This window comes from Cyprinus carpio, chromosome B23, assembly GCF_018340385.1.
Source record: "Cyprinus carpio isolate SPL01 chromosome B23, ASM1834038v1, whole genome shotgun sequence".
NCBI lineage: Eukaryota > Metazoa > Chordata > Actinopteri > Cypriniformes > Cyprinidae > Cyprinus > Cyprinus carpio.
In genome coordinates, this window is record NC_056619.1 from 20,055,676 (window position 1) to 20,080,595 (window position 24,920).

At 36.4% G+C, this 24,920-nt stretch overlaps 3 protein-coding genes across 3 annotated transcripts; 1 reads left to right on the plus strand and 2 right to left on the minus strand.

The window, feature by feature from the left end:
- Positions 1-5,946: 5,946 nt before the first annotated feature.
- On the minus strand, positions 5,947-13,844 carry LOC109048133 (bridging integrator 2-like). The gene is made up of 14 exons (XM_019065819.2): positions 13,686-13,844; positions 10,453-10,607; positions 9,704-9,784; positions 9,572-9,626; positions 9,389-9,483; positions 8,778-8,873; positions 8,572-8,679; positions 8,305-8,390; positions 8,149-8,224; positions 7,964-8,046; positions 7,760-7,864; positions 7,015-7,477; positions 6,405-6,483; positions 5,947-6,284 (listed from the first exon to the last, which is right to left on the minus strand). The coding sequence occupies exons 2-13, from the start codon at positions 10,543-10,545 to the stop codon at positions 6,415-6,417; spliced, it is 1,410 nt and encodes a 469-aa protein (XP_018921364.2). The 5' UTR covers positions 10,546-10,607; positions 13,686-13,844; the 3' UTR covers positions 5,947-6,284; positions 6,405-6,414.
- On the plus strand, positions 11,391-16,021 carry si:ch211-210c8.6. The gene is made up of 5 exons (XM_042750793.1): positions 11,391-11,610; positions 13,979-14,084; positions 14,320-14,426; positions 14,809-14,981; positions 15,526-16,021. Exons 1-5 carry the CDS (start codon positions 11,490-11,492, stop codon positions 15,811-15,813), a joined length of 795 nt encoding a protein of 264 aa, XP_042606727.1. The 5' UTR covers positions 11,391-11,489; the 3' UTR covers positions 15,814-16,021.
- A 1,571-nt stretch (positions 16,022-17,592) lies between these two features.
- On the minus strand, positions 17,593-24,405 carry LOC109048427 (rac GTPase-activating protein 1-like). Its single transcript, XM_042750742.1, has 16 exons — positions 24,245-24,405; positions 23,959-24,161; positions 23,736-23,871; positions 23,008-23,084; positions 22,777-22,830; positions 22,619-22,696; positions 22,226-22,343; positions 21,468-21,619; positions 20,871-21,035; positions 20,669-20,764; positions 20,392-20,590; positions 19,471-19,576; positions 18,701-18,833; positions 18,462-18,591; positions 18,224-18,335; positions 17,593-18,145 (listed from the first exon to the last, which is right to left on the minus strand). The coding sequence occupies exons 1-16, from the start codon at positions 24,375-24,377 to the stop codon at positions 18,070-18,072; spliced, it is 1,968 nt and encodes a 655-aa protein (XP_042606676.1). The 5' UTR covers positions 24,378-24,405; the 3' UTR covers positions 17,593-18,069.
- Between the last annotated feature and the right edge of the window lie 515 nt (positions 24,406-24,920).

Sequence of the window (24,920 nt, forward strand, 5' to 3'; positions counted from 1 at the left end):
CAATGTTTCATGTTTCTATTTTTGTCTGCTGGGTTGTATATTTGGAGGTTTATCTCCAGGTTATTACAAATGTTTGTCAAAAGTCACCAATTCACATTCACTCCAATGCAATAATGACTCTAGATCTTGGAGATGATGCATTATATTTTTGTCAATCACAGTCCAAAGTCTTGAAGGAAGTAAAATATCATGCAATATACAATTTTTTGCACTGACAAAACTATTAGCACATAATTAATTTCAAATTAAATCTTAATTTTGGTTTTACTAGCAATTTTCAACTAGCTAGACACTTGTATTTGACATTTTATTATAATCAATAACTGCAGTATCATACTGCAATTAAAAAAATATTACTCCAAATCCGATATATAAATTACATTCGTTTTCATAACAAGTAACATACGACTGTAACCCTGCACAAAAAAACATCAAGTATCATTTATGCATCTGATATTATGATCAGCATGTGTTTGTTTTACAAATAATGACAGAGGTATTATATTTGGCACTGTTACAGCATGCCTATGTAACAAAAATACATTTAAATGTTTTACAAGGCACTGTAACTGGACTCTCCAGCTATCCATAATCTAAGATTTCCGCCAATAAATAATAAAAAAATGGTAATAAAAAGCCAGGCAAAATGATCAAAGGGAAAGGCATATTGTAAAGCCCGCAAATTAACACTATATTGACTTATGACCAAATAAAATCCAATGTTTGCAGTTTGATTGAGGTGCAGTGCCACTTATTGCTACCTGAACGCTAGTAACGGCTGATAAAAAAATTCCATAATAACTGATAAATAATTTGTTGATAACTACTCCATATGAACTTTCTTGTAATTTCTGCGGAAGCAGCAAGTTTAGAGTTTGTTTTTTGAGTGAACTATAAACCATACACAAAGGCATAAGAATTTGACAACAAAAAAAAATGATCGTCTCAGTAACGTTACCATACGGAAACCGATGTTGAGCTTATTGACCTCATGAATAAACAACTTTTTACTTCTACTCGAGCTGTATCCCTTCAACTAAACATTCTTTCATACAGCAAAGACTAGTGGTTTATGTCCCATATGTCTCTAGCACATATACCTCTCTACACAGACTATCTAGATGTCTTCAGCAGTCCATGCGTATTGATCATCATGGGTTAAATCCCTCTGATGCTAAGCAGTTCAGATGAAGTATTCCTTCTTGTTTTCAGTGACGGTGTCATTGTAGACCTGGTCAGGGTCCACTCCTGGAGCAGGCTCACCTGCGGTTCTGTAAACACCCTTACTGTGGCACAGGTATCTGTACAGCAGGAACCCACAGACAACAAGAGTCAGCAGGATCAGGGCAATTACCACTAAAAGAGAAAAGAATAATCTTTTTACACAGCCAGAAATATGCAATAAATCAAATGAAGAAATAGTACTCTTCAAGATTAAACTTTATTTTGATGGTCCCCTTTACACATTTTGTTGACTATACATAACTTTGCAAGTTGCAACTACACATCAACTAACTCATTAGAGTACTAGTAGACTGTAGTTATTGACAGTTAATATAATCTCTGTTAAGGAGCCATCAAAAAATGTTATCAGATAATAAGCACAGTCTACGATAACTAATGCTATAATGAATGCTAGTTGTCATGTTTCTTTAAGTAAACAAAAAAAGGAACCAATAAAAAATGTGTTAACATAAAAATAATATATATATAATTATATATTTAAATATATTAAAACCTGAAAGTAATTTTAGAGGCTTTAGAATGAAGATATACGTATAATTAAAATCACATATGATTAAAAAAAAATATTCCTAATTTGGAAATCAAACTTGTGCACGTTTCATATGGCATCATAAACAAATACACAATTTATGAAATGATACATGTAATTGATATAATATAATATAAAGTATGAGTTACACAATCCAACCTGACAGATAATGCTGAAACAAGTTAGGAAAAGTCAGCAATATAATTGAATTATTGTTATATAATAAATAGACTAACACAACAGTTTAAATGTTTTTACCTTTTTTGAGGAAATTAATAACTTTATTCAATAAGGATGCATTAAATTGATCAAAAGTAACAGTAAAGACATAAAATGTTATAAAATATTTATATTTCAAATAATGCTGTTCTTTTGAACTTTCTATTCATCAAAGAATTGTGAAAAATAAGTCTATTGTGGTTTTCATAACAATATTATGCAGATTTCAACATTGATAATAAAAAATGTTTCAGCAAAATCAGCATATTAATGATTTCTGAAGGATTACGTGACACTGAAGATTTGAGTAATGGTTGTTAAATATTCAGCTTTGCAATGACAGGAATAAATTACTTTTTAAATATATATTAAAATACAAAACAGTAATTTTAACAATAATGGTATTTGATCAAATGAATGCAGCCTTGGTGAGCATAAGAGATGTCTTTCAAAAGAAATCTTACAATACAATATATATAATTGATCACAAGCCCAAATCTGGATGCAATCTGAAAGTTGTACATGACGAATGAGCCAAACCAGACCCAAAGGCTTGAAGCTGGAGTCAGGTGGCAAACCTCTAATATGTAACATTATCATGACACCTGCTGGCAAACACTGTGTATACTGTGTGTACCTTTCCCCACAAAAGCTTTCTAGGATTCTCCAACACAATATATAACTCCTAGTCATTAGGGTGATACACTAGACGTCAATTACCTCCAATGACAGCTGTGTCTGTTTGCGGTGGAGCTGCAGTTGTTGAAGCAACATCTATACATGAGAAAAAAAAACAACACTGAAGATGACACACAAAACCTGTATGTCAAGATTACATGCACTAAATGTGGAATTACAACCATTTCCAGCTAAAGGAACTGCTCAGCATTGTTGAAGAGTAATCAGATTAGGAGAAATGCAACATGGCACGGTGTTAGGTATTATTTAATGCTTAAGCATCGCCTCCAATGAAACATTTCAAGACCCAAATAAGGTCAGGTTAGACTAGTGTACAAGTATTAAATAGTAAAGAAAATAAATAGTGCTAGTGCCAAGATTATGTTACACCAGCCTTTTACAATGTTCAGATTCATTGTTTGATATGAGTGACACACCCGAAGCCTGTAATGGAAACTTTTAATGCTCTTCAAGCAGTTTGCTCTTTATATTAGAAGACAAAGTGTAGAACTTACCAGTAGGTGCAATGCTAGTCATGGTGAAAGTCATGATTGTATTGAAACGGACACCTATATGGAGCAAAATAAACAGTGTTGACTCATTTCAACATGAAAATGATAGTTCCAACTGTTACTTTTTACAAATATGTGCTTTCTGTAACAGACGGTGACTTAAGTAAACATCCGTTTAAACATTAACTAAAAGTGGACAAACATCACTGGGATGGGAGACAGATGTACCGCATCACTCAACCTGTACAGTTTAAGTCCCACTGAGGCCTACTGGTGCTGTTTGAAGAGAGGGACACTTATATGTGGGTGGAGGAATAGGAAATTGTGTATGAAATGTTCAGGGACTTAAATATCATTATGACTTTTAGTAATGTCTACATCTGGACTTTCTGAAAGACAAGTACTTTTCAAAGACTCATGTAAACCTGCTTTTTTTAAATTCTACAGCTATGCATCAGAGGTTAAGGGTCATTCTATAATTAGGGTGCTTTTTCTAGTTTGATATGGTAATTTTTTTAACATGGTGATACATTGCATAATTAAAAATTTTACATTATTAATTGCACATAATTGCTCAATTAAAGGTAAAGTTCACTCTCCTGAGAATTTGCTCACCCTCAGGCCATTCAAGTTTTTTTTGACATTAAAACCTCTTGATGATGGATTTGTTTCTTACAAACAAGCAGCTTTTTGATTTACAAGACTTTAATTGGAGTCGTGTGGATTATTGTGACGTTTTTATCAGCTGTTTGGACTCTCATTCTGACGGCACCCATTCACTGCAACAACCCCATCAACATCTTTGTGCATTTTCAGCAAATTTTTATTTTTGGTCAAATGTTTCTGTAATGCTTTTTTATATATGCTGGAAGCTTGTTTTGAAATGAAACCGTTTTTAACTTCACATTGACATTACAAATGTTCTTCAAATTCATTATACTACAAAATAAGAGATTGTAATGCTGATTTTGGTTTATTACACAAAATCATAGTAATGTGATTGACAAGCATTACTGTTACAAAACATGGGGACACAACTTTAAATCTTAATAATACATCAGTTAAAATCTAAAAATATATAGAGATATCATTATTATATATTACGACTATATATAATAGGATAAAATGTTAAGTTAGTGTGAAGTTGGATACACAAGGGTGGAGACAAGTCAGATAAGGCATGATGAAAGGCAGAATAAATCTTTTTTTATGCTGTGGTAAGGGAAAAATTTCAATATTAATATACAATTAAATGTTGGAAATAAGCTTTTCATTATTTAACTAATATTTACCCACTTGCATATAATGTAACGTTACACAAACGCACCCGTTTTCTCGATTGACCCTTAAAGTTATAAATAAAATGCTGCGGGAGCAGTCACAAGTCTCACTTCCTAAATTGAATCAACTTTCCTTCTTTCCAATCTCGTGAGGTTAAAACACAAAGCTCATTTTTAAGCGGTTCTCATTGTGATGTTGCCAGGTACACCACACACAAAGCTAGAGGTGCGCACCGGCGAGATTGTTTGTTTGTTTGTTTGTTTGTAGTAGAGACAAGCTAAAACTGTAATCCTCACGATTCCGTTTATTTGATTTGATCGATAGTAGTCGGAAATCCCCTCTCACACTGTGAACGATCACTTTAAAGAGCTGTAAAACTCCTCATCAGCTGTTCAGCCATTTGAAACCCTCAGATCTAACGTTACTTCCAGCCAAACAGGAACAAAAAAACTTACCTGCTTGAGTGTCAAAGTCGCGGATAAACTACTTTAAGTTGAAGATGCAGATCACTATTATCAAAGTTAAACTTCAGACCGAGAAATCATGGAAAGTAAGCAGTGTCCAAGCCGACGCAGAACAGTATGAAGCAACCACAAGCTCATCCACAAAACCGTCCGAGTGCGTGATGTCCGATTTGTGAAGGAATCGTTTACTTGATTTGAATCTTTTACGTGAATCAGTTGAACGAACTGGTTCACAATTCCAACCGGAACGATCCGTTCACGAATAGGACTGAATTCTGAGCTGTTTTCGAGTCAAAAACCCTAACGATTTATTCGAACATAACCGTTGTCTTGATAAACCTGGATTTTACAGCTTGAATATATGGTTTGTAAGTTTTATCAACGCACTTACAAACATAGCCTACACAAACAGAGTCCCTTAATGTAATATAACTCATTTTATTTAGTTTTACTATTTAAAAATATTTTTAAAAAAACATGTACATTTTGTGACTAAACTATATAAGTACTGTTTAGGCTTAATCTAGCCTAGATGCAAAAAGAAAAATGTTTAGTTATTAAATAATTTTATGTTTTTATGAGCTATATCATAGCTGCAACAAACTGAACTGGGGCACATAAAATAAAATAAAAACTCAATAAAACGTAATACAAAAAACTAATAAACTACATTTTCTTTTATTAGGACGTTTCATTACGTCCATATAACGTAATTGCGTCATGACGGAAAGAATCATTCAATCCTTCTTTGTAACAAAGAACAGTTCGAAAGAGTCGATTCTCTGAAACGAGTGACTTCCCTTTGTGGAGCGTAGGCGCGTTCACGAGCGTTTCTTCCTGCCCGCTCCCGCGAAGAATCAAACAATGGTCGCGTTCCACGAAATGACTAATATTAACCACCAACCACCACCCTAAAAGCATGCTAGACTAACCTCTGAAAAAAAGAAAAGTGATTTGGATCACTAGTATAATTGCTTAGGTGCGTGACGAATTAAAAAAATCAACAACAACAACAGGCAACTGAGTGGCAATTTTTATTAATTTATTTAATGATGGATGATTTGCAACCAGCCTACGTTATAAACATTTGTTCATTTGATCAATTAGATACATGTATGTCATATAGGATATTGACTAAAAAGATTAAAATCCTTAAGGAAGACCACCACATGATAAAAGACAATCCATGAAAGTGATTATATTGTAAAAGAAGCTGTTCTTGAATTAAAACCAGAATTGAAATATTTATCTGAAAAGACATATCTCAAAAGATCAAGGATGAAAAAAAAATACAAGAGATTACAGCATTTTACATCCTCTGATTCCAGTGTATTGCCAATAAACAGTGTGTGTTCTCTGTAAACAGATATGAAATTTAAATGAGAAACACATTAAGCCATCTGCTCATAGTGGATTGAATGAAACACATCAGCACAACATGAATGTGAGTTGGAAGTGCTCTCAAATTTTGCTGACCTCTTGTCTGCTATTTAGAGGCCTCTGTTGTCGCTCCCTCCTTCACCTCTCCTGACGGATGGTCACCCTTGGTAAGAGCCTTGAAACAGGTCAAACAAATAAAAATTACACCTTGTTCCGAGTTATATTTAGGTTTCTTTAAGAGTGAACGTAATGGTTATGTTAAAAATGAAATACTAGCCTGCTAAAATTTCTAAACACTGCAGTATACTGTATACTATCTAATATATTTTTCAAACCATACATAAAACAGTAGAAAATATTAAAGGAATTGTTAAAAAGCTTGGCTATAAATACTTACGGCCTCATTTTCCAGACTGCAAATGAAAGGTTATCTATATTTGTTGCCTTCACTTGACTAAATTACATTTTAAAATATATGAAATGTAATTATTTTTTTACAATGCTACTGTTTTTTACTGTATTTTTCATCAAGTAAATGCAACCTGGGTGAGTATAAGAGACTACAAAACATTAAAAAAAATCATAATTATTCCAAAATATAAAGTGTAGTGACAAAAAGTAGTGAATGTTTTTGAAAGAAGTATCTCTCTCTCTATAATATGCACTTATGTATTTTATAATGTGTTTACACCTTTACAGAACTCACATTGTTTGAAGCCTCAGCTTCTGATTTAATGTCATGAGTTATTCCATTCTCCACACCTGAAGGCCCATCGCTCCCCAGCTTCTCAGGTGGGTTTTGATCTTTGATCTTGGAGCTTTCAGCGATATTTGAGTTTGGTTTCAGTTCACTCTCATCACTGTCCTCCTCAGAAGACTCCACCTCGTTTGGCGTTTCTTGAGCTGAGGGTTGCGAAGACTCCTTCTTTTTGGCTTTCTTGTCTTCCTCCACTGGTTTATCTTCAGAGTAGCTGGTGTTATCCAGTCGTGGCTCATGGGGCGAGGTACCTTCCTCTGTAGGATAATCTAATCTTATAGGGCTGCCTTTTGCATCTTTGGCACCAGAGACGTTCTCATTAAGGGGTTGAAGGCTGGTGGGGCTTGTCTGCTTAGGGCTGTATGACCCATATGTTGATGTGTCAGACCTAAAACTGGATGAGTTGTCTCTCCTGTAACAGAAAATGTGCAGAGAAATATGTTTGAATCTTATAAGAAATATCCTAACAAAGATACCACACTATTCTTATTTGGGCCAAAATAGATTGTATTAAATAAATAAACATACAACCATTAAAAAAGCGCTTTTAGACTTTTGAATTTTAGAGTAACTTATTGCTCATGGCAACACTTTTTATGTCTTTATATTATTAATCATGCCCATTCACCAGCAGATGGCGTTAGTTCTTTTAAATCTACAAGGCAAGGAGAGACCCTGAAATGATGTTTTTTACCTTAGAGATCCCCTGGGGTTGTAACTCATGTGGAAATCATAAAAGCTTTTAAGTGATCTTGGGGACAACGTGTCTCTAAATGACCTTCTCTTCAATGAACCAGCATAAAAGGAAAACAAAAAGAGTAATTTGGTAAAATAAAGTATTATGCTACTGATGTTTAACTTAAAAATATATGGATGAACAGACTATAAAGCCTTATACCGGTTGAAGTTGTTCACGACAAAGCTCTTGTCTGGATGCTGGGTGCTCAGCTCTTTCATCACAGTCTGTAAAACCTCATTGTTCGAGGCCAAAACAGAAAAAAATATCTCAGGTAGTTGTAGAAGATGAGGAATCACTTTTTTTTTGTTTGATCCGAGTATTTTATTTGAAATAATTTAGTTTACCTTGGTAAGTTCATTGTAGAAGATGTCTCTGAGGTTGCAAATGGCTTGGAAGACTGTGACATAGCATCCAATGCGACTACAGAATGCAGAACAAATATAATGTATAAGGGTAATGGACATTGAGATTTAAACCAAATCTACTATAAAAATAAATACCTGTCAAATAGAAGAGGCAGTTCCATCTTCAGCTCCCTGTTCATGTCATCAAATACCACCTTTGCTGCGTTCATCTCATCCTCTGCCTATAAAAACAAAGTCCTATACATTTGGTCTTCATTAAATCTGAATCATGTCAATATGTTGCTAGTAATAGCATGTTTGGTAGAAAAGAACATGCAACTTATCAGTAAGCCTATGAACAAACTTACTGAGTGAGTGTTTCTCTACTTCAGCCAGAATATTCTGAAACATGTCATATAATACCTTTCCAATTTTGATATCATCCTTCTTTTTAGCATTCTGCAGCCCTGTCAGGTGATGGCGAGCAGAATCATAGTCCACGAGTTTCCTGTTTCGCTTGGCCACCTTTTCCTAAATCATGAAGAAAAATCGTTTACAAACTGCATTTAAAAGTGATTGAAAGCTTTGTGCAAGGTGCATTTGCCAGTATGTGAGGCAGACGTCGTTACCCTGACATCTGGAAACTGGCTCATGTAAGACTCCATTGTGATTAATGCCTGATCACGCAGCTTGTCCTCATAATTGTTCCACTGATGCTCTTCTTCCTTTGGAACACAGAGAGTCACATTTGTATTAATATAGGTAATTATAGTGTGTGTGTGTGTCTGTGTGTACTTATTCATATACCAAATATCCCCACAAGGATAGCAAAACCTGAATTTTTTGACATTGTGGGGACTATTTTTGTATTTAAAAATAGTAACTGTTTTCTGTAAGGGGTAAGTTTAGGAGTAGGGTTGGGTTTGAGTTTGAAAAACAAAAACATTTGGTCAGTATAAAAGTAATAGAAGTCTATGAAAAGTCCCCACAATTTACAGAAACACACACACACACACACACACACACACACACACACACATATATACACACACACACACACACACAATATATATATATATATATATGTATATATATATATATATATATATATATATATATATATATATAAAATCGATATTGACAAATGCACAATGAACATATACTTTGCCTGTGAAATTTTGCTGATGACCATGCATTTGTTTTCTCTATATATTCTTACAGTATAGGCTCTGAGACTAACCTCCACAACTGCCCTAAGATCCTCTGCACCATCCCACTTTTCATCATAGGCATCAAACAAGGACTGAAACAGTCGACCTGAGGCATCCCTCATTACTGTTAAACATACAAGAAAAATAAGGCATGTCAGTAATCCTGTTCACGAGAAGCTGATCTCCTTTGAGTCTGATAATAAAGAGCCAACCTGTGACAGCGTTGAGGTACGCTTTAAGGTCCTTGTACATTCTGTATCCATTGCCCTGCAAAGGAGGTCCCAAGGACATATTAGGCAATCTTTTGATCTTCAGAACAGTTACTTTGCTTACCATAGATGTACCTGCTGGCATTGGAGGTTCGTCACACACTGCTCAAAGTGCTCATCTTTGGTCTCCTCAGATTTGCCAATCCTCTGCAACACCTGCAAAGGCATCACATATTACTTACCTGACAGCCATGACAAGGGGATTCTCAAACTATACTGACAGCACTGCAATGAATGTTCCACCTGAACCTTAAAATATTGATAAGTGCACACTGGCAAAGAAAAAGCTTCCTTACATGGCTGTAGATAGAACTATTCAGCTGACTTCTCCACTAGACAGTTTGAGATTACAAGATATGAAGGGCTTAAACCAGGGGTGTCCAGTCCTGTTCCTGGAGATCTTCAGATCTGCCTGCAGAGTCCAGCTCTAACCCTGCCTAAACATACTTATAGTGCTCTTGGTTTAGTTGTGTTTGATCAGGGTTGGAGCTGAAGATTCCAGGAACAGGACTGGACACCCCTGGTTTAAACAGACTCAGTAGGTGAAGATAGAAAAGTAAATGGTGACTTAGTAAGCCTTGGTATTTAAATAAAATACAGTTGTGGCAATAAAGGAGAATGTTAAGCAGAGGAGGAAGCTGCTTGTTTACATTGGCTCTTGTCAGTGGAGTAGATAAAGCAACTTGTGCCAGCTATTCCCATGTCATGTGACTGGATTGATCATTGGATAAAAATAACACTAAAGTTTCGGTGCTCTCAAACAGGAAACTTTGGAAATCACATTGGCGCTCTTGACATAGTGTTTTATGATTCCAGCCACGTACCTTCTCCTGTGCTCTGTTGAATTGTTTCTGCACCCGTTTAGCAAGCACATTGGCCCCTCCTTTCGAGCTGATGCTGGACTTGCTCTCTGCCATGCTCTCCACTTGTTTTCTTCTTGAATAATGTTTTGTTAGACCCTCAAATTACCTGGCCAGCCCTGGAAAATAAAAGGTCATTTTTAGAGCAAACGACAGTTGACTTGGTGTCTTTACATACGCCTGTATTCTGTCCAAACACACCTTCTCTTGGCTTCTTCCATAAGTCATAAATTTCTTATCTTTTCAGTTCATGACTTGAGCATTGTGGTGGCCCCTGAGTCATATTTTATAGTTAATGGTTATATAAGGGCCCATTTGTGGAGAACGTTGAAATTATATTAGACATATACAAAAGTGCACTATTCATCCATTTTTCAAACCACTTATCCTATGTAGGGTCACAGTGATGCTAGAGTCATATTATATTATATTATGAATCAACAACTGAATTTAACTGAATAATGAAAATATTGCTGCTCTTCAGCTGAAGTTGAAAAAAATGTATGAATTTTTAACATTAACATTATTATTTTCCAATTTATTTCTGAGAAGCTGCTTTCAAACAATCTATATTGAAAAAAAGCACTATATAAAAAAATCTAAGAAATGAGATAAGAAGCTGAACTTTGCACCTGTTCTCTACTGTTCTATTCTATTTTATCACACAATGAAGATCAAACATTCAACTTATTCCATTCCATTTCCCTTTTCTTTTCTATTCTATTCTGAATCAAATAAGTGGAAGTAAAACTTTGCATTTGTTCGATTATTTTATTTTCTATTATGGGTCACATATGCACACACACTTTTCTTTTCTTTTCTCTATAAGCAGTAAGACATAAAAAGCATTACAGAGATTTCCAAACTACATTTCCCATAAGCCACAGTACATACAGAAGCAGCATCAGGCCACTCCTCTTCATCGCAAATGAGGACGTTATGAACTTAGCTCTGCTTTTTTGAATGAACTCAGGTTTATAACATTGCTGCTTCTGCAGGACATGCTCGACATGATCATGGGAAGCACGTTGGCCAAGTGTGCTGTTACCGACCTGGCCATTCAGTGGGTCGGGTGGGCTCTAGCGTCTGCTTTCAAAACGGAAAAGTTTTACGACTTGGCAGGTAAATAATTTATTCAAAAGGCGTAGTCACGCGATATTGATAATATTTTATTCCGTAGCTTTCGTCGTATTTCAAATGTTTATGCAGTATGCACACATAAAAAATGTATTTCGCCTTAAAAAAACATTGCAGTTTTGTTGCAACTCATGCTTTTTTACGTGAAAAATATGTTGTTATGAAATTGCATTACGAGACGATGGTTATCTAAGATAGAATGACGTGTTGTGAAACCACCATAAATACGTCTCCACCCACAAGGCATAATCCTTAACGTTTACTGAAGTGTGTTTCGACAACCCGGCCTCTCAACCAGTCAGATCAATTTAGCTACAGAGTAGCCTTTGTATAATTGGCCAAGCTTTGGATACGTCGCTGTCAATCCTGCAGATAGAGGCGGGATTTGTCAGAAAAGTGGTTTTAAAGAGGTCATATGATGCGATTTCAATTTTTTCTTTCTCTTTGGAGTGTTACAAGCTTTTGGTGAATAAAGAAGATCTGTAAAGTTGCAAAAACTAAAGTCTCAAATCCAAAGAGATATTCTTTATAAAAGTTTAGACTCGTCCACGTCCCCCTGAAACGGCTCGTTCTAAATCTGTAAGGCTGCACGCTCTAATCGCATGCATTTGTCATGCGTGACATCAGTAAAGCTGGTTCAATTCAGCGTAAATATCCGTCACCTGTTTTCAAATGCACCGGGAGTTCATACACAGAGCCGTAGTCAGTCCCAAGCTACGCCCCATGTTCAAAATCGAATGCGATCTCAAGGCATGAAAACAATATGTTTACAGCCTGGTTAAAAAACTACGGCTCTGTGTATATACTTGCTAATTTTGAAAACAGGTGACAGACATTGACCGGGGGTGGGTTCATTTTTTTATTACTGATGAGACACGCATGACAAATTATGCGATTAATCGTGCAGCCCTAATTAAGGGCGTGGCATATCGTGTCAGTATGTGGGAAGATTTGCTGCTGACAACGCCGCCCTAGATTTTGTGGCTTCAGCAAGAAGGCTACCTTTTATTCTTGCTGTAGTATTGTTGTTGTTGCGGGAGAGCCGCGGTCGTATAGACGCTGTGTGCCAAGACTGCGAAAGCCCGCTCTACTTTGTTTTGAGCTTCAAAAGAACCGATATTGCTTCGTCATGCCTGGGGCTGATCCGTGCACGGACACTACGTCCATATTTTTTCACAGTCTGCACTGGTTCTAACAGCCGGCTTTCACCGAGGATGTCAGTACCGGGGGATCAGATGTGGTTGGCGCAAGCCCAACGGATGCTCCTTCGTAGAAATCCGCTGCCGCGCCATTCTTGTAACATTGTTGTTGCGGCTCACTCGCCGTGTCGGTGTGTGACGTTGTTTCGCTGAGAAAGCGAAACTACTTTGTTTGGCCTTCCAAAAGAAAACACGACTAGAAATCATATTTATATCACGTTTATAATGGGTTTTATGTTTATGTCTCGTCGCTCCGGCCGGACAAGGCTTCACAATATGTTAAGAAACGTAACATTTCCGTCACACTCTTGAGGTATTCGGCCAATCACAACGCGCTGAGGTATAGCTGGCCAATCACAGGACACCTTGCTTTTCGGACCGACGCGTTTCAGAAGGCGGAGCATAGAGGAGAAACAATAATGTACAGTATGTGGAAAAAAAATGTGTTTTTCGAACCTTAAACCGCATAAACAAATTTCATTACACCAAATAATGTTCTTTTTAGCAGCAGCTAAACCACACAACATTAAATGACAAAGTATCACTAAATAAAAAAACCTACAAAAAACCTCAAAACTAAATTATATTTAAACAGAAACATTTATTTTAAACAGAAACCTCTGTACAGATAGTTAAAATACATTATAACACAATTTCAAAAGTTTATGTTATACATAAGCAGTTTAACATTGATTGCATATATTAATTTTAACAGCTATATTGATTAGCAACTTATGCATGGCATGTAGAAAGTAATCACAACCTGCAGACTTGAAGATATGAGAATTATCCATGAGGATCTGAGGATTATCCATGTAATTTAAAGTCTTATTTCCTACATATAAAATAGCTTCTACTCACCTGTCAGCATTCAATTTGCATTCCTTAGAGTACAGTGGAGAACATATATTATCCAATCATTTCAGTCTTTCAAACCCAGGTCCCTGAATGCTGTTCCCTCTCTCTTTCTCAGTGTGCTCTTGAGAATCCTTGAACTTTGCTACCAATTGTCTTTAGGTTCACTGGTAAAATATTCAGTGAACACGCCTCACTTTTAAAACGGACGGATACAGGTGACTGGCTGCTCTGCCCATATCTGGCAGGATATTGAACGTCTTATCAGTTTAACTACAATTAATTTTGTTGTTTTGTAGGATCTGGTACCTTCATATTGCTGGCTCATCTGAGTCGTAAATGGGGCGGAAATGGCCACTTTAGACAGAACGTACAAACTGGACTTGTCACTGCCTGGGGTCTGAGGTAAGATCGATAGATAGATAGATAGATAGATAGATAGATAGATAGATAGATAGATAGATAGATAGATAGATAGATAGTAAAAGTGATCAATAAATTAAAAGACAGATTTTTTGAAATCTTGTTGCTTTAACAGCATTAATAAAAGTGAAGTCAGTCCAGCTTCATGTTGTATTAATGTATCCATTAAGGTCTGGTTAATAAGTCAATAAGTAACAGATTGGGCCTCGTCCTGCAGGCTCGGGACATTTCTCTTTCTTAGAATCCTAAAGGAAGGACAAGACCGGAGATTTAACAATGTCAGAGACAGCCCTGGGACATTCTTTGTGTACTGGACCATGCAAGGTATTTCAACCACTGCTATTGATTATTTGCATAGTTATGGTTAATTGATGGCTGGAGTGGGCCATTTGCTTTCAGTCTTTATACATCATTCTATAAGAGTGTCACAGCAAACAAACTTGCTATTGTATTATATTTTATATCATATGTTATGAATCATATAACTAGAAGCATTAATTCTTTTCTACTTATTCTATACTGCTCTATTCTGTCACATACTGATCACACGAATGAATGAATGAATGGTGGCATTTATCTCATATATCTCAATTCTATTCTATTCCAGTATTCTACACTAAGAACAACTAGGAAAGTAACTTTATTAAACCCTGAATAAAAGGCTGCCATCAAGATTAAAATGAAACTTGTTTCTCCTTTTTTCTAGCTTTGTGGGTCTTTACTACCCTGTTGCCCACCCTAATTCTAAACAGTGAGAGAAGAGATGAGCCCCTGGGCCCACGTGACTACATCGGCTGGGGAATATGGGGGCTGGGTTTTGCAACACAGGCCATTGCCGACCAGCAGAAGTGGAATTTTAGGAGTGATCCAGATAACGCTGTGAGTAATAACTTGCACTGATAATAGTAACTTGATAAGACTACTCCAAGTCATATAACTTATATCATAAAAGAGATATTTTAACATAATAGCATCAGTTTTATAAGGCCTGTGCTCTAATAGATAATGCACTGGATCAAACTGGCTGTTCTTAACCCTCTGGTTGTTAGCGATTGATGAGCATTTTATACCAATTTTTTTTTAATGTTATACCTTTTTAGGAACACTAGAGAAGTGCATATTTTTTTCACATGAGTTAAACATACAGAAATTATATGTGAACTATTTTTGGTTTGTTTGTTTGAACATCCTAACCAGCCTGAAACAGGCACTTTTTTAACTAGAAGTGTTTGTTTGGGGCGGGGCTGTCTGTTGTCAAGCCAATGGCAGACGGGGGAAGTGATGCAGAAATTACACACTTCACCTTTAATTAAACATTTTGAATTTAGCTTCAAGAAAACCTGACCTGAGTGCTTTTTAATTTGCATATGACATTTTAATTAATGTTAAAGCATTAATCATATAAACCTACTTGTATTCGCAGGGAAGGTTTATTCATCATGGATTGTGGGCATACAGCAGACACCCAAACTATCTGGGGGAGATCCTGCAATGGTCGGGCCTGTTCCTGTCCGCTTCCTCTATCATGCGTGGACCTCAGTATCTCAGTGTGCTTTCTCCTCTCTTCGTCTGGTTCTTACTGAGACACGTTAGTGGGATCCCCATCCTTGAGAAACAAGCTATGAAGAAGTGGGGCTCAGATCCTGCTTTCCAGAACTACATCAAGAACACTCCACTCCTATGGCCCTTCCCCAAATTTAAAGGAGAATGATGCATATTTATAGAACTTGCAGTAATTGCACATGCTGACAAATGAGCATGTGAAAGTCTGGATAGATAGGCACAATAATAGTGTAGTAGTTTAGAGAATAGTTCAGCCAAAAATGAAAATTTGCTGAATATTTACTCATCCTCAGGCCATCCAAGATGTAGTGGTTTTTTTCTTCTGCAGAACAGATCTGGAGAAATAGTGTAGTGAATTACTTGATTATCAACTGATCATATGAATTGATTGTGTGCTGATAGTATGAGGTTAATGGGTGCTGATAAAAACATCACAATAATCCACAACACCACTCCAGTCATTGAATCATTGCATGTGAAGCAAAAAACTGTTTGTAAGAAACAAATCCATTATTAAGGTTTAAGTTTAAACCATACGCTTCTTGCTATAATCTATAATAATGCTTCCTTCAGTGAAAAAAGTTCATCACTTGTCCTCTCACATCAAAATTCACCTACATATTTGTTTAGAAATATAAACTTAAACTTGTAAACAGTGCTTGATCTTTGCATATTTCACTCCTGATTCAGGTAAGAGGACTTTTTCCACTGGAGAAAGCAATATTATGAAGAGAAAACTCTTATTTTAGCCTAAATAAAAGTTATAATTCATTGAAATGTTTAATTGCAAACTCACAGCTTTTCACTTTACAATGTTAAATGATGGACTGGGGCACCCATTCACTGCAATGGAACCATTGGTGAGCAAGTGTAAGCTAACAATTTCTCACAATCTGTTCTGATGAAGAAAAACAACAACAACAAAAAATCATCTACATCTTGGCTGATTTGAGGGTGCATAAATTTGATCCAAATTTACATTTGAGTAAATAATTCCTTAAAAAAAAAAAAAAATCTACATAGATGTCCCTGTTCCTGTTTGTAACAATTTCAGTACACCTAGCTACTTTGCAGTCGTAATCCACAAAGACTTTCTTCAAGAAATCTATCAATGCTTCTCTTTTTCCATTAATTCAACTACCCAGTCTTGTATTTTGGCACGCGTTGTGCCTCAGTGACTTTGTATTGTATTTTAAATGTGAACATTTAAGTCTCGTCACTTCAGTCCAACTCTAAACCCCAATGCAATGTGGTGTGTTACAGAAGAAAGAAGGAATTGAATTGAATTATTTTATTTTATTTTAAGAATAGGTTTTGTATTATATAATATCACTCAAATTAAATTGAAAAGCAACCGAGTTGATAAATCAACTTCAATGTTCAACACAGTAAACAATTGCCCTTTTAAAACGATGGAAGCTTGACAGTTCAGTGCTGCACAACTACTGGTCCAGAAAACATCACACCACTGAAAGGAAAACGACTAAGTGTATACAGTAAAGACTGTCCAATCAGTATAATCTTTTATGACTTGAACGAGGCACAGATCCTTCAAAATCAGTCAATTCTCCCAGAGGGCAACATTTTTCGTTTTTCTACTTTAAATACGGTAAAAAGTTCAATAATCTGAGCCACAACTGCATAAAGACATAAATCAATGCCATAGTGAAAGTCTAAAAGAATTCTGGCCATGTTCATTTATGATCAAAAGCAATTATGGAGCTGAAAGACAAAATGCCCAATCAAAACAACCAATGGTGTTTTTGCATACAAATTGAATCTCAATTTTCTTCGTTTCAAAAGCACAGTGTATCTCAAAGAACAAATGGATCATTTAAATTTAACATCAGCAGCATCATCTTAAATTCTGTATTAAACCTACTGGCTGTAAAACCTAAGCTTGACCGTGTTTAAAAACACAGTTTACACTCTAAATAGAAAAACCTGATAGTATCTACAGCCTTGCACCCTCTAAGAGACTGAGATTTTGCTTGTCGTTCCATGTAAAACACAATATACAAGCAATACACAGATTACACTACATACATGTATCTTGCATACAGCATAACCTTTTTTGTTCTAGATGCTACAACCAAGTTCAGGTTTCTTTATCAAGAACTCCCAAACTGATGCATATTCGGTTGTTAATAGAGGATTCAGTGACTGATGGAAGTGCTTATATCTGCCCATCGCTTTGGTTGTGAGAATGTTGTTAACAGCACATTAAAACATTTAAAAGCAACTAAAATACAAAAGTTACTAGAAAACTCGACAGATAAAAAGAGTAGTGCTAATATGGTTCAAATTGATGGACAAACCAGACATAATATGCAAGTAGGATAATGTAATATATTGCAGCTGTTTCCCAAAGAAAAGAAAAACTCAGCCTTGAGGAGCTCCAGGGCTACTTCAGGAGAGGAGAGGCGAAGAAGTGCCCCTGGCGATGGACGCTGACTGCAGCTCTGCTCCTGCTAGAAAACCTGAAAACAAGATGATGGTTGGTTCACTTCTACTCGAACAACACTGGTAGAGCGTAATAGGATTCAAACATAGCCTACTTTGGAGTGATTGCATTGAGAGTTGCATTCTTCATGCGCTGGGAGAGAGAGCTGGATGATGGGGTCTTGCTCATCTGCTGGTCAGGAGTCGTAAGGGGCCCAAACATACTTGCTACAAAAAAAAGAAAAGAAAAAAGGAAGCACGTTGTTATAGAAGGGAAAAAAAATAAACACACTGAATTCAAGATCAGGTGATGGTTTGATTTTTTTTTTTAGTGCCTGGCTATGAAATTCATACTTTTGTGATCAGGAGTTGCGTGGACATTGAAGTTCTCGATGATCATGTGATCACTGCGACCCTGGTTGTTGTTGCTGATCATAAACTGACTCCAGTACTCCACAGGCAGACCCAAGAGACGCTCAATCACCTGTGAAAGAGAGAGAGAGAGAGCTTGGTGAAAAACAGGGCCAAAACACCAACAAGTAAAAATGTACACTTTTGCACAGCCCAGACAGACCCCAATTAAGGTTGCTTACTTTCGGCTGCCGTTTTGTGTCCTGCAGGATGGTCATTGGATCTGGGTCAGGCACGGCATGACCCACAATTGTGGGTCCAAATACCCGAGCCAGATTGGTTATGTCCATCTTTGTATCTTTGCTCTGGGCCACCCTGAACATGATGGAAATAGTCTCATCATATTGAAATAATCTATTTCACAGCCTAAAAACTACCGCCCTACACAAGTGTTGGGTTTTAATATCCAAGAATATTGCTTCAAATTAAGATGAATAGATAGTGTTACTAAACTAAGAACACAAACCATCATAAAAACGATATTTGATGGAAACATTTTTTTTCTTTAATCACTTCTATTGATCGTTAAATGTCTGCAACATTGATACTTTATTAGCTCTTCATATTATATTGCATTTAATTGCTGTTAAAAAGGAGAAAAAACAAAACATTTGGAGGAATGAAATAGTGTATCTAAGATTGATGGCATACAAATCTGGAAAGAACTGTGTAACAATATTATCATTGATGTTTTGTTTGTTGAGGAAATAATGCCATTGTAAAATACAGGTTTAATACATTTTAACTGTTGAATAGATGCTGATGTCTACATCACCACAAATAAATTAAAAATACACAACTATAACACCATTTCAAGAGTATAACCATCATCCTTGAAGCTGGTAATGCTTAAAAATAATATTTTTAGTGTATAAAATTTATATTTGATGTGAAGTTTCTGGTAATGCTAATAAAGCAGACAGTAGAATCAGAGACTGTGTGTGCCGTTTACCTCTGCAAATGGATGATGAGGAAGGCCAGAGTGTCTCTGCTGGGCTGTGGAAGATCACTGATGTTCTGATACATCAAGGCGATGCTGTTGTCATCATCGGACAGCTCTGGAAAAATAAAAAAAAATTACATTCATAATGTTACAAAAAACATCTATTTCAAATGAATGCTTTTCTGTTCAACTTTCAATTTATGTTTTAGACACCGTATTGCCTGTTTTTGTTCTATTTAGACAACAAAAATAATTCCAAACACAGCCACAGCGCTGTTTCGCATCTCTGAGCAACATGATGGTGTTTAGTTCCTGAATGAATCAACCGTTTAAATGAATGGTTCAGTCACAATGACTCACTTATTAAAAGTGACTTGCTGCCACCTGCTGGCGTTTTTAATTTCACATTTCAAAATTCTTTTTATTTAAATAATTTCAAATAACAGTATTCAACGTTTTATGTTTAATATATCATTATATTTAATGTATAAAACGTTTATGCATTTGCAAGTGCAGGTTAAATACATTCATTTTTCTGCACTAAAATACATCTAAATGCCACTTAGGATGCAGCTTCTGTGTTTCCTCTGCACTGCAAAGAAGAATTTTATTGCTACTGACTTCATTTGCTTGGTACCAGCCCAAATTCTCATTCTAATTCACTGATTAAATGTAAGAATTTGACTCAAAAGATAATGCACACTTTTAGAAAAATGGCTTTATAAAGGTAAAAATGAATTTAAACATATTGGAAAAGATTCATTTCTATCAGTGTGAACTGACCACCACACAGAAAATGAAGAATATCAAAAACTTTAGGAGTCAGCTGTCCACAATATCGATAAAATCCAAGAAAATATTTAGATTATTTTTTGGCAATATCGCACACCCCTATTTTGAAGTTTGGTGTACATTCAGCCAGACACTAACCAGCAGCATCCATGAAGGCACGGTTGAGGCGGAAGGTCAGCAGGGGTTCTTTGAGGTTCCTCAGGAAGTCCTTAAGGAGACCAGTGATGGCATGGATATCTTCCACCTTGCTGAGCAAGGGAATGGTCTTCCCACGCAGGAACTTCTCTTTCAGGTCCTTGACCACTCGATCAGAGCCAGACACTCGGTACAGACCAGTCTATCAAAGCAATATGCAGGTTTTACGCAGGACCGATCTTGTCTAGTATTAAAGATTTCAGCATCTTTATTGACTTACCTCATGCAGGCCTCTCTGTTCAATCTCATTTACGCAGTGCACCACTAGCGAAGGAATCATGGGAGAGGAGGTGGACACATAATTTGCTAGGATGCCCTATAGAGAGGAAGAAAGAAAAAAAAATTAATGAAAAAATTCACACCAGAAGGAATGAGTGAATAAGGTATGCTTATACTCAAGTTGGATGATAAAGATTTGTCACCTCCTCGGATTTCACTGGAGTCCCAGTCATGGTTGGAATGCAGGGCAGAGGGCAGCGCTCACGGCACTCGGGGTGGGACACCACACGGCAGTCCCTGCACCTTAAGGAGATCTTCCCAAATTTGATCCTCTTACCACATGGTACACAAGACTCTGGCTTGATCACCTAAGAAAAATTACAAGAGCCAGGCAGATATGAGCTGTGAGGGCTAAAAACAGACCTATGTAGATCATTTCATTGACTATAATTGGAGTGATACAGTTTTATTCCTTTGAAAACTTTACTTGGTGTGTACATCACAATACTGAAGAAATATGTCACTACTTCCTTTTTGTGTCTTTAAAGAAGAGATTTTAGATATAAGAGATTTAAAAATTTAACTTCTCTAAAGTCGTAAATTAATCAAATATATTTTTAGTAAGTGTTTAATTCATTTTAAAACTTCACATTAGTATTTATTAGCTTTTCATTCAGCTATATATCCCTCATGAACCCAATTTTAAAAAGCCCTGTCTTGCGCAATCAAATTATAAATAGAAACAAAATTGCATTGATGTGAGAGATTTAAAAAGATTAGTATGCAACAGCGCATCATACCGTTTTGGAGACAAACTCATGCAGACGGACACCTCCGTTGCCCTGGGGAGTGCTGGGCTCCGTCCTGATCTCTCCATTGGGCTGACCAGGCTGCTTGAACACATCCATAGACTGAACAGAATCGGTGTCAGCAGTGTCCCACTCCACAGAAGCTGAAGAACAAAGCACTGCTCACTACTGCAGAATACTTAAACAGAAATGCAAAGGCTCGGGGTGTGAGAAATGATCAGGAAAAACATCCCATACAAAAATGATAGGTGTCGGGGTGTGAGAAATGATCAGGAAAAACATCCTATACAAAACGGCCCTTGCATAAAGAATATATATAAAACAAACACACGCATACTATATATATATATATATATATATATATATATATATATATATACACACACACATGAAAGAATATATATAAAACAAACACACGCATACATATATATACACACATAAAGAGTACCAGGCTGGAGACTCAACGAGGTCAAATGTAAGACTCGTAGGGGTAATTTAAAACACCCCAGAGTCCTTCAAATCGTGTATTAAATTATTAAAATAAAATTAATCTTTGACCCTGTTCGATAATTTATGATTCTGCAACCATATATCATGACTCACTGCGGAGCTTGTTTGTAATACAGCGGCCTGCACATTATTATTCAGTCAATAAGAAAGTCGCTTAATCAATGACTCATGCAAATATTCTCTTGCTCTGCACTGAGCCCTCACGAGTCACAATAATACATTTAGTCAAGTGGGCTTACCAGTTTTTCGGCGGCTCCGGGTCCAGTAAGGAACAGCCTCCACTGTGGTGACAGCTTCAATGGGTCCACCATCAGCGGGCACCGTCACGGTGGTCTTAGCCACCAGAGACTCATTACCCTGAGAAAACGTGACTTGCATTAATTGTCAAATCATTTCTAACTGATTACACATTCAGCTAAAATATGGCTGTATTAACTGGACATTAACAGCATACAGACATCAAAATCAATCAGGGAATAGCTTGTTGGCTCTCACAATGTCAAGAGAAGACAAAACCTTCCAATATTCACACTCCTATGTGGAAACATTTTACTCGTAATGACTAAAGCAGAGCCCTGCAGGGAGCCTTTAAACTGAAGAGTCATTCTTGTGCTTATGTAAGCCAATCTTACTTTCTCAGAGGTACGGCCGGTGGAACGGGAACTCTTGGCAGCAGCAGGGGGGCCGTCTGTGTGGTTTCGGGAGGAGCGCTGCATTGAGATTAAATGATCAGATATTTATTGAAATTTGGAAGTAATTTAATTAAATGCGGCTTTGTTGGGAAGCTTACTCTCTTTTGCCGTTTCTTGAGACGAACAGCCCTGATTGCAGAAGAGTCCCAGTCCTTTTCAAAGAGAAATTTCATTTAAAAATAAATTACTGCAACAACAAAACTCCATCAATAAAAGATGAGGCAGTCAAACTATTTCAGAACAATGTTTCACTTTCTCCCTGTCAGGTTTGACACAGGAATAGCCTACATATAAGAATTATGGTTTTAATATTTAAGGAAAATACATACCAAAGAATCATCAGTTTTATCATAACTGATGTCTGACAAGATAGAGGCTGATTCATCAATGGTGGTCAGTTGTAGAGCTTGTGAAAAAAAAATAATAATTAAGGTAAGACAAGTTACAGCCTACAGCATTAAGAATTCAACAATTCAATCGTGAAAAACAGTTCTTTTGTCTTTTATGACATTCATGGAATTTTCTCCATTTGGATAAGATATAGTCCATTAAAAAGGCTTTAAAGTCCAAAGAATGAAAGAAAAATATCACCACCTTTGTTATATTTTACCAATATGTAATAAATGTAACATTTGCCACAAGTTTTGTTTTTTAAAAATGTTTTAAATTTAAAATTTTGAAAGAGGATCTTAAAAAAATACAAATAAAAAAGTAAATAAAACAATACACAACTATAATAAGTAGAGAAAAAAAATAATGCAACTTAATACAAAGATTTTTTTTTTTTTTTTTTTTTAAACAGCATTATTTAATTATAGCATTAATTTTTCACAGTATATATGGGGTGTTTACAAAAGAAACTGTATAGATGCCTGTTCAATTTTACAATGGGGTCCCCTCACATAAGGACGTTCATAATATTTGGGTTGTCCATGGCATCTAAAAGATTTAATGATTCCAATCAAATCCTGAAAGATTTCTTAAAGGATAACCAGGTTTTCTTAGAAATCCATCATATTACAGAAGTAAGATTCATGTTCATTCTCTTACCGGCGGCTAGTGTTGAGGTTTGCAGGATTCTGGGAACGGGCGTTCAGAAAGGCCAGAGCTGAGCGCTGCTCCTCATTTAACTGGATGCTGTTACTGGAGCCTTCAGTCACCAACAGCTCCCGGATGAGCTGGATCTGACGGTCCTGCAGTACAAGAAAACATCTGGTTTTAGCCTAAATTCAGAGAACAGGTCTACAACACAAGCAACATGGAAAAAGAGGCCTACAAACCAGTTTTGCGCAGTCAGCCTCAGCTTTCTGTCTCCTACGGATCTCCACATCTACTTGGTTGCGGGCATGTTTGAGCTTGACCTCTAGAGCTCCTCGCTCTGTCTCGGCCTTGGTGAGCACCTCCTTACAAGCATTCAGCTCCTGCTCGAGCCTCAGCCATTTACGACGGCTGTCCTCAAAATTCAAAGCCATCTGAATGAACTCTGATGAAGAAAAAGAACGGCAGTGAATATTTAGTGCATGTATGTATTTTATTTTAAATTTTCAAACCACAACAAGTACTTACGGGGCTCAATGCTTTCACTGAGAACATCAACTTGTGCCCGCATGCTTTCAAAAATGCTGTAAAGATTGATCACAGCAGTCTCCATGTCCTCCTGCATTGCAGAAAAACATTTAAAGCGCGTATACCATTTCATATAAGGTAGATTTATTTTGCTTCTAGTAAACCTATATCATTCGGAGACCCAGCAACTTATTTGAAGTTGGCATATGATTATTGTTAATATCTCGCGACCATACATGCCACTGTTTGGACACTGTGGCTTTTCAGCAATACATAATTTTCGGGGGAGTGGCCAAATCATGAATATTAATATGCATCCGAATAAAATACACAAAATAATAGTTGTAGTAGTAACGTTAGTACTAAAAATCTAAGAGTAAAAGTGCATAATAAAGTGACGATGTTAAATATTAATAACTTATTTACTTTTTTAAATCCTTTGAAAAAGTGTACTGACACCACAATAATGCTAATAAATATAGTATCAAACTCGTTTTTTGCTGGCAAAATGAGGCTAAAATTGTACATAACATAACCTCTCCCGCATTTAAATCAAAAGTGTACTGACACCACAATAATGCTAGCTCTCCCGCATTTATGAAAACACGATATGCAATCAAAGATATTTTAAACGATTTGGTAAGCATGACTCGTCGTTAGGAACAAACACTAAATT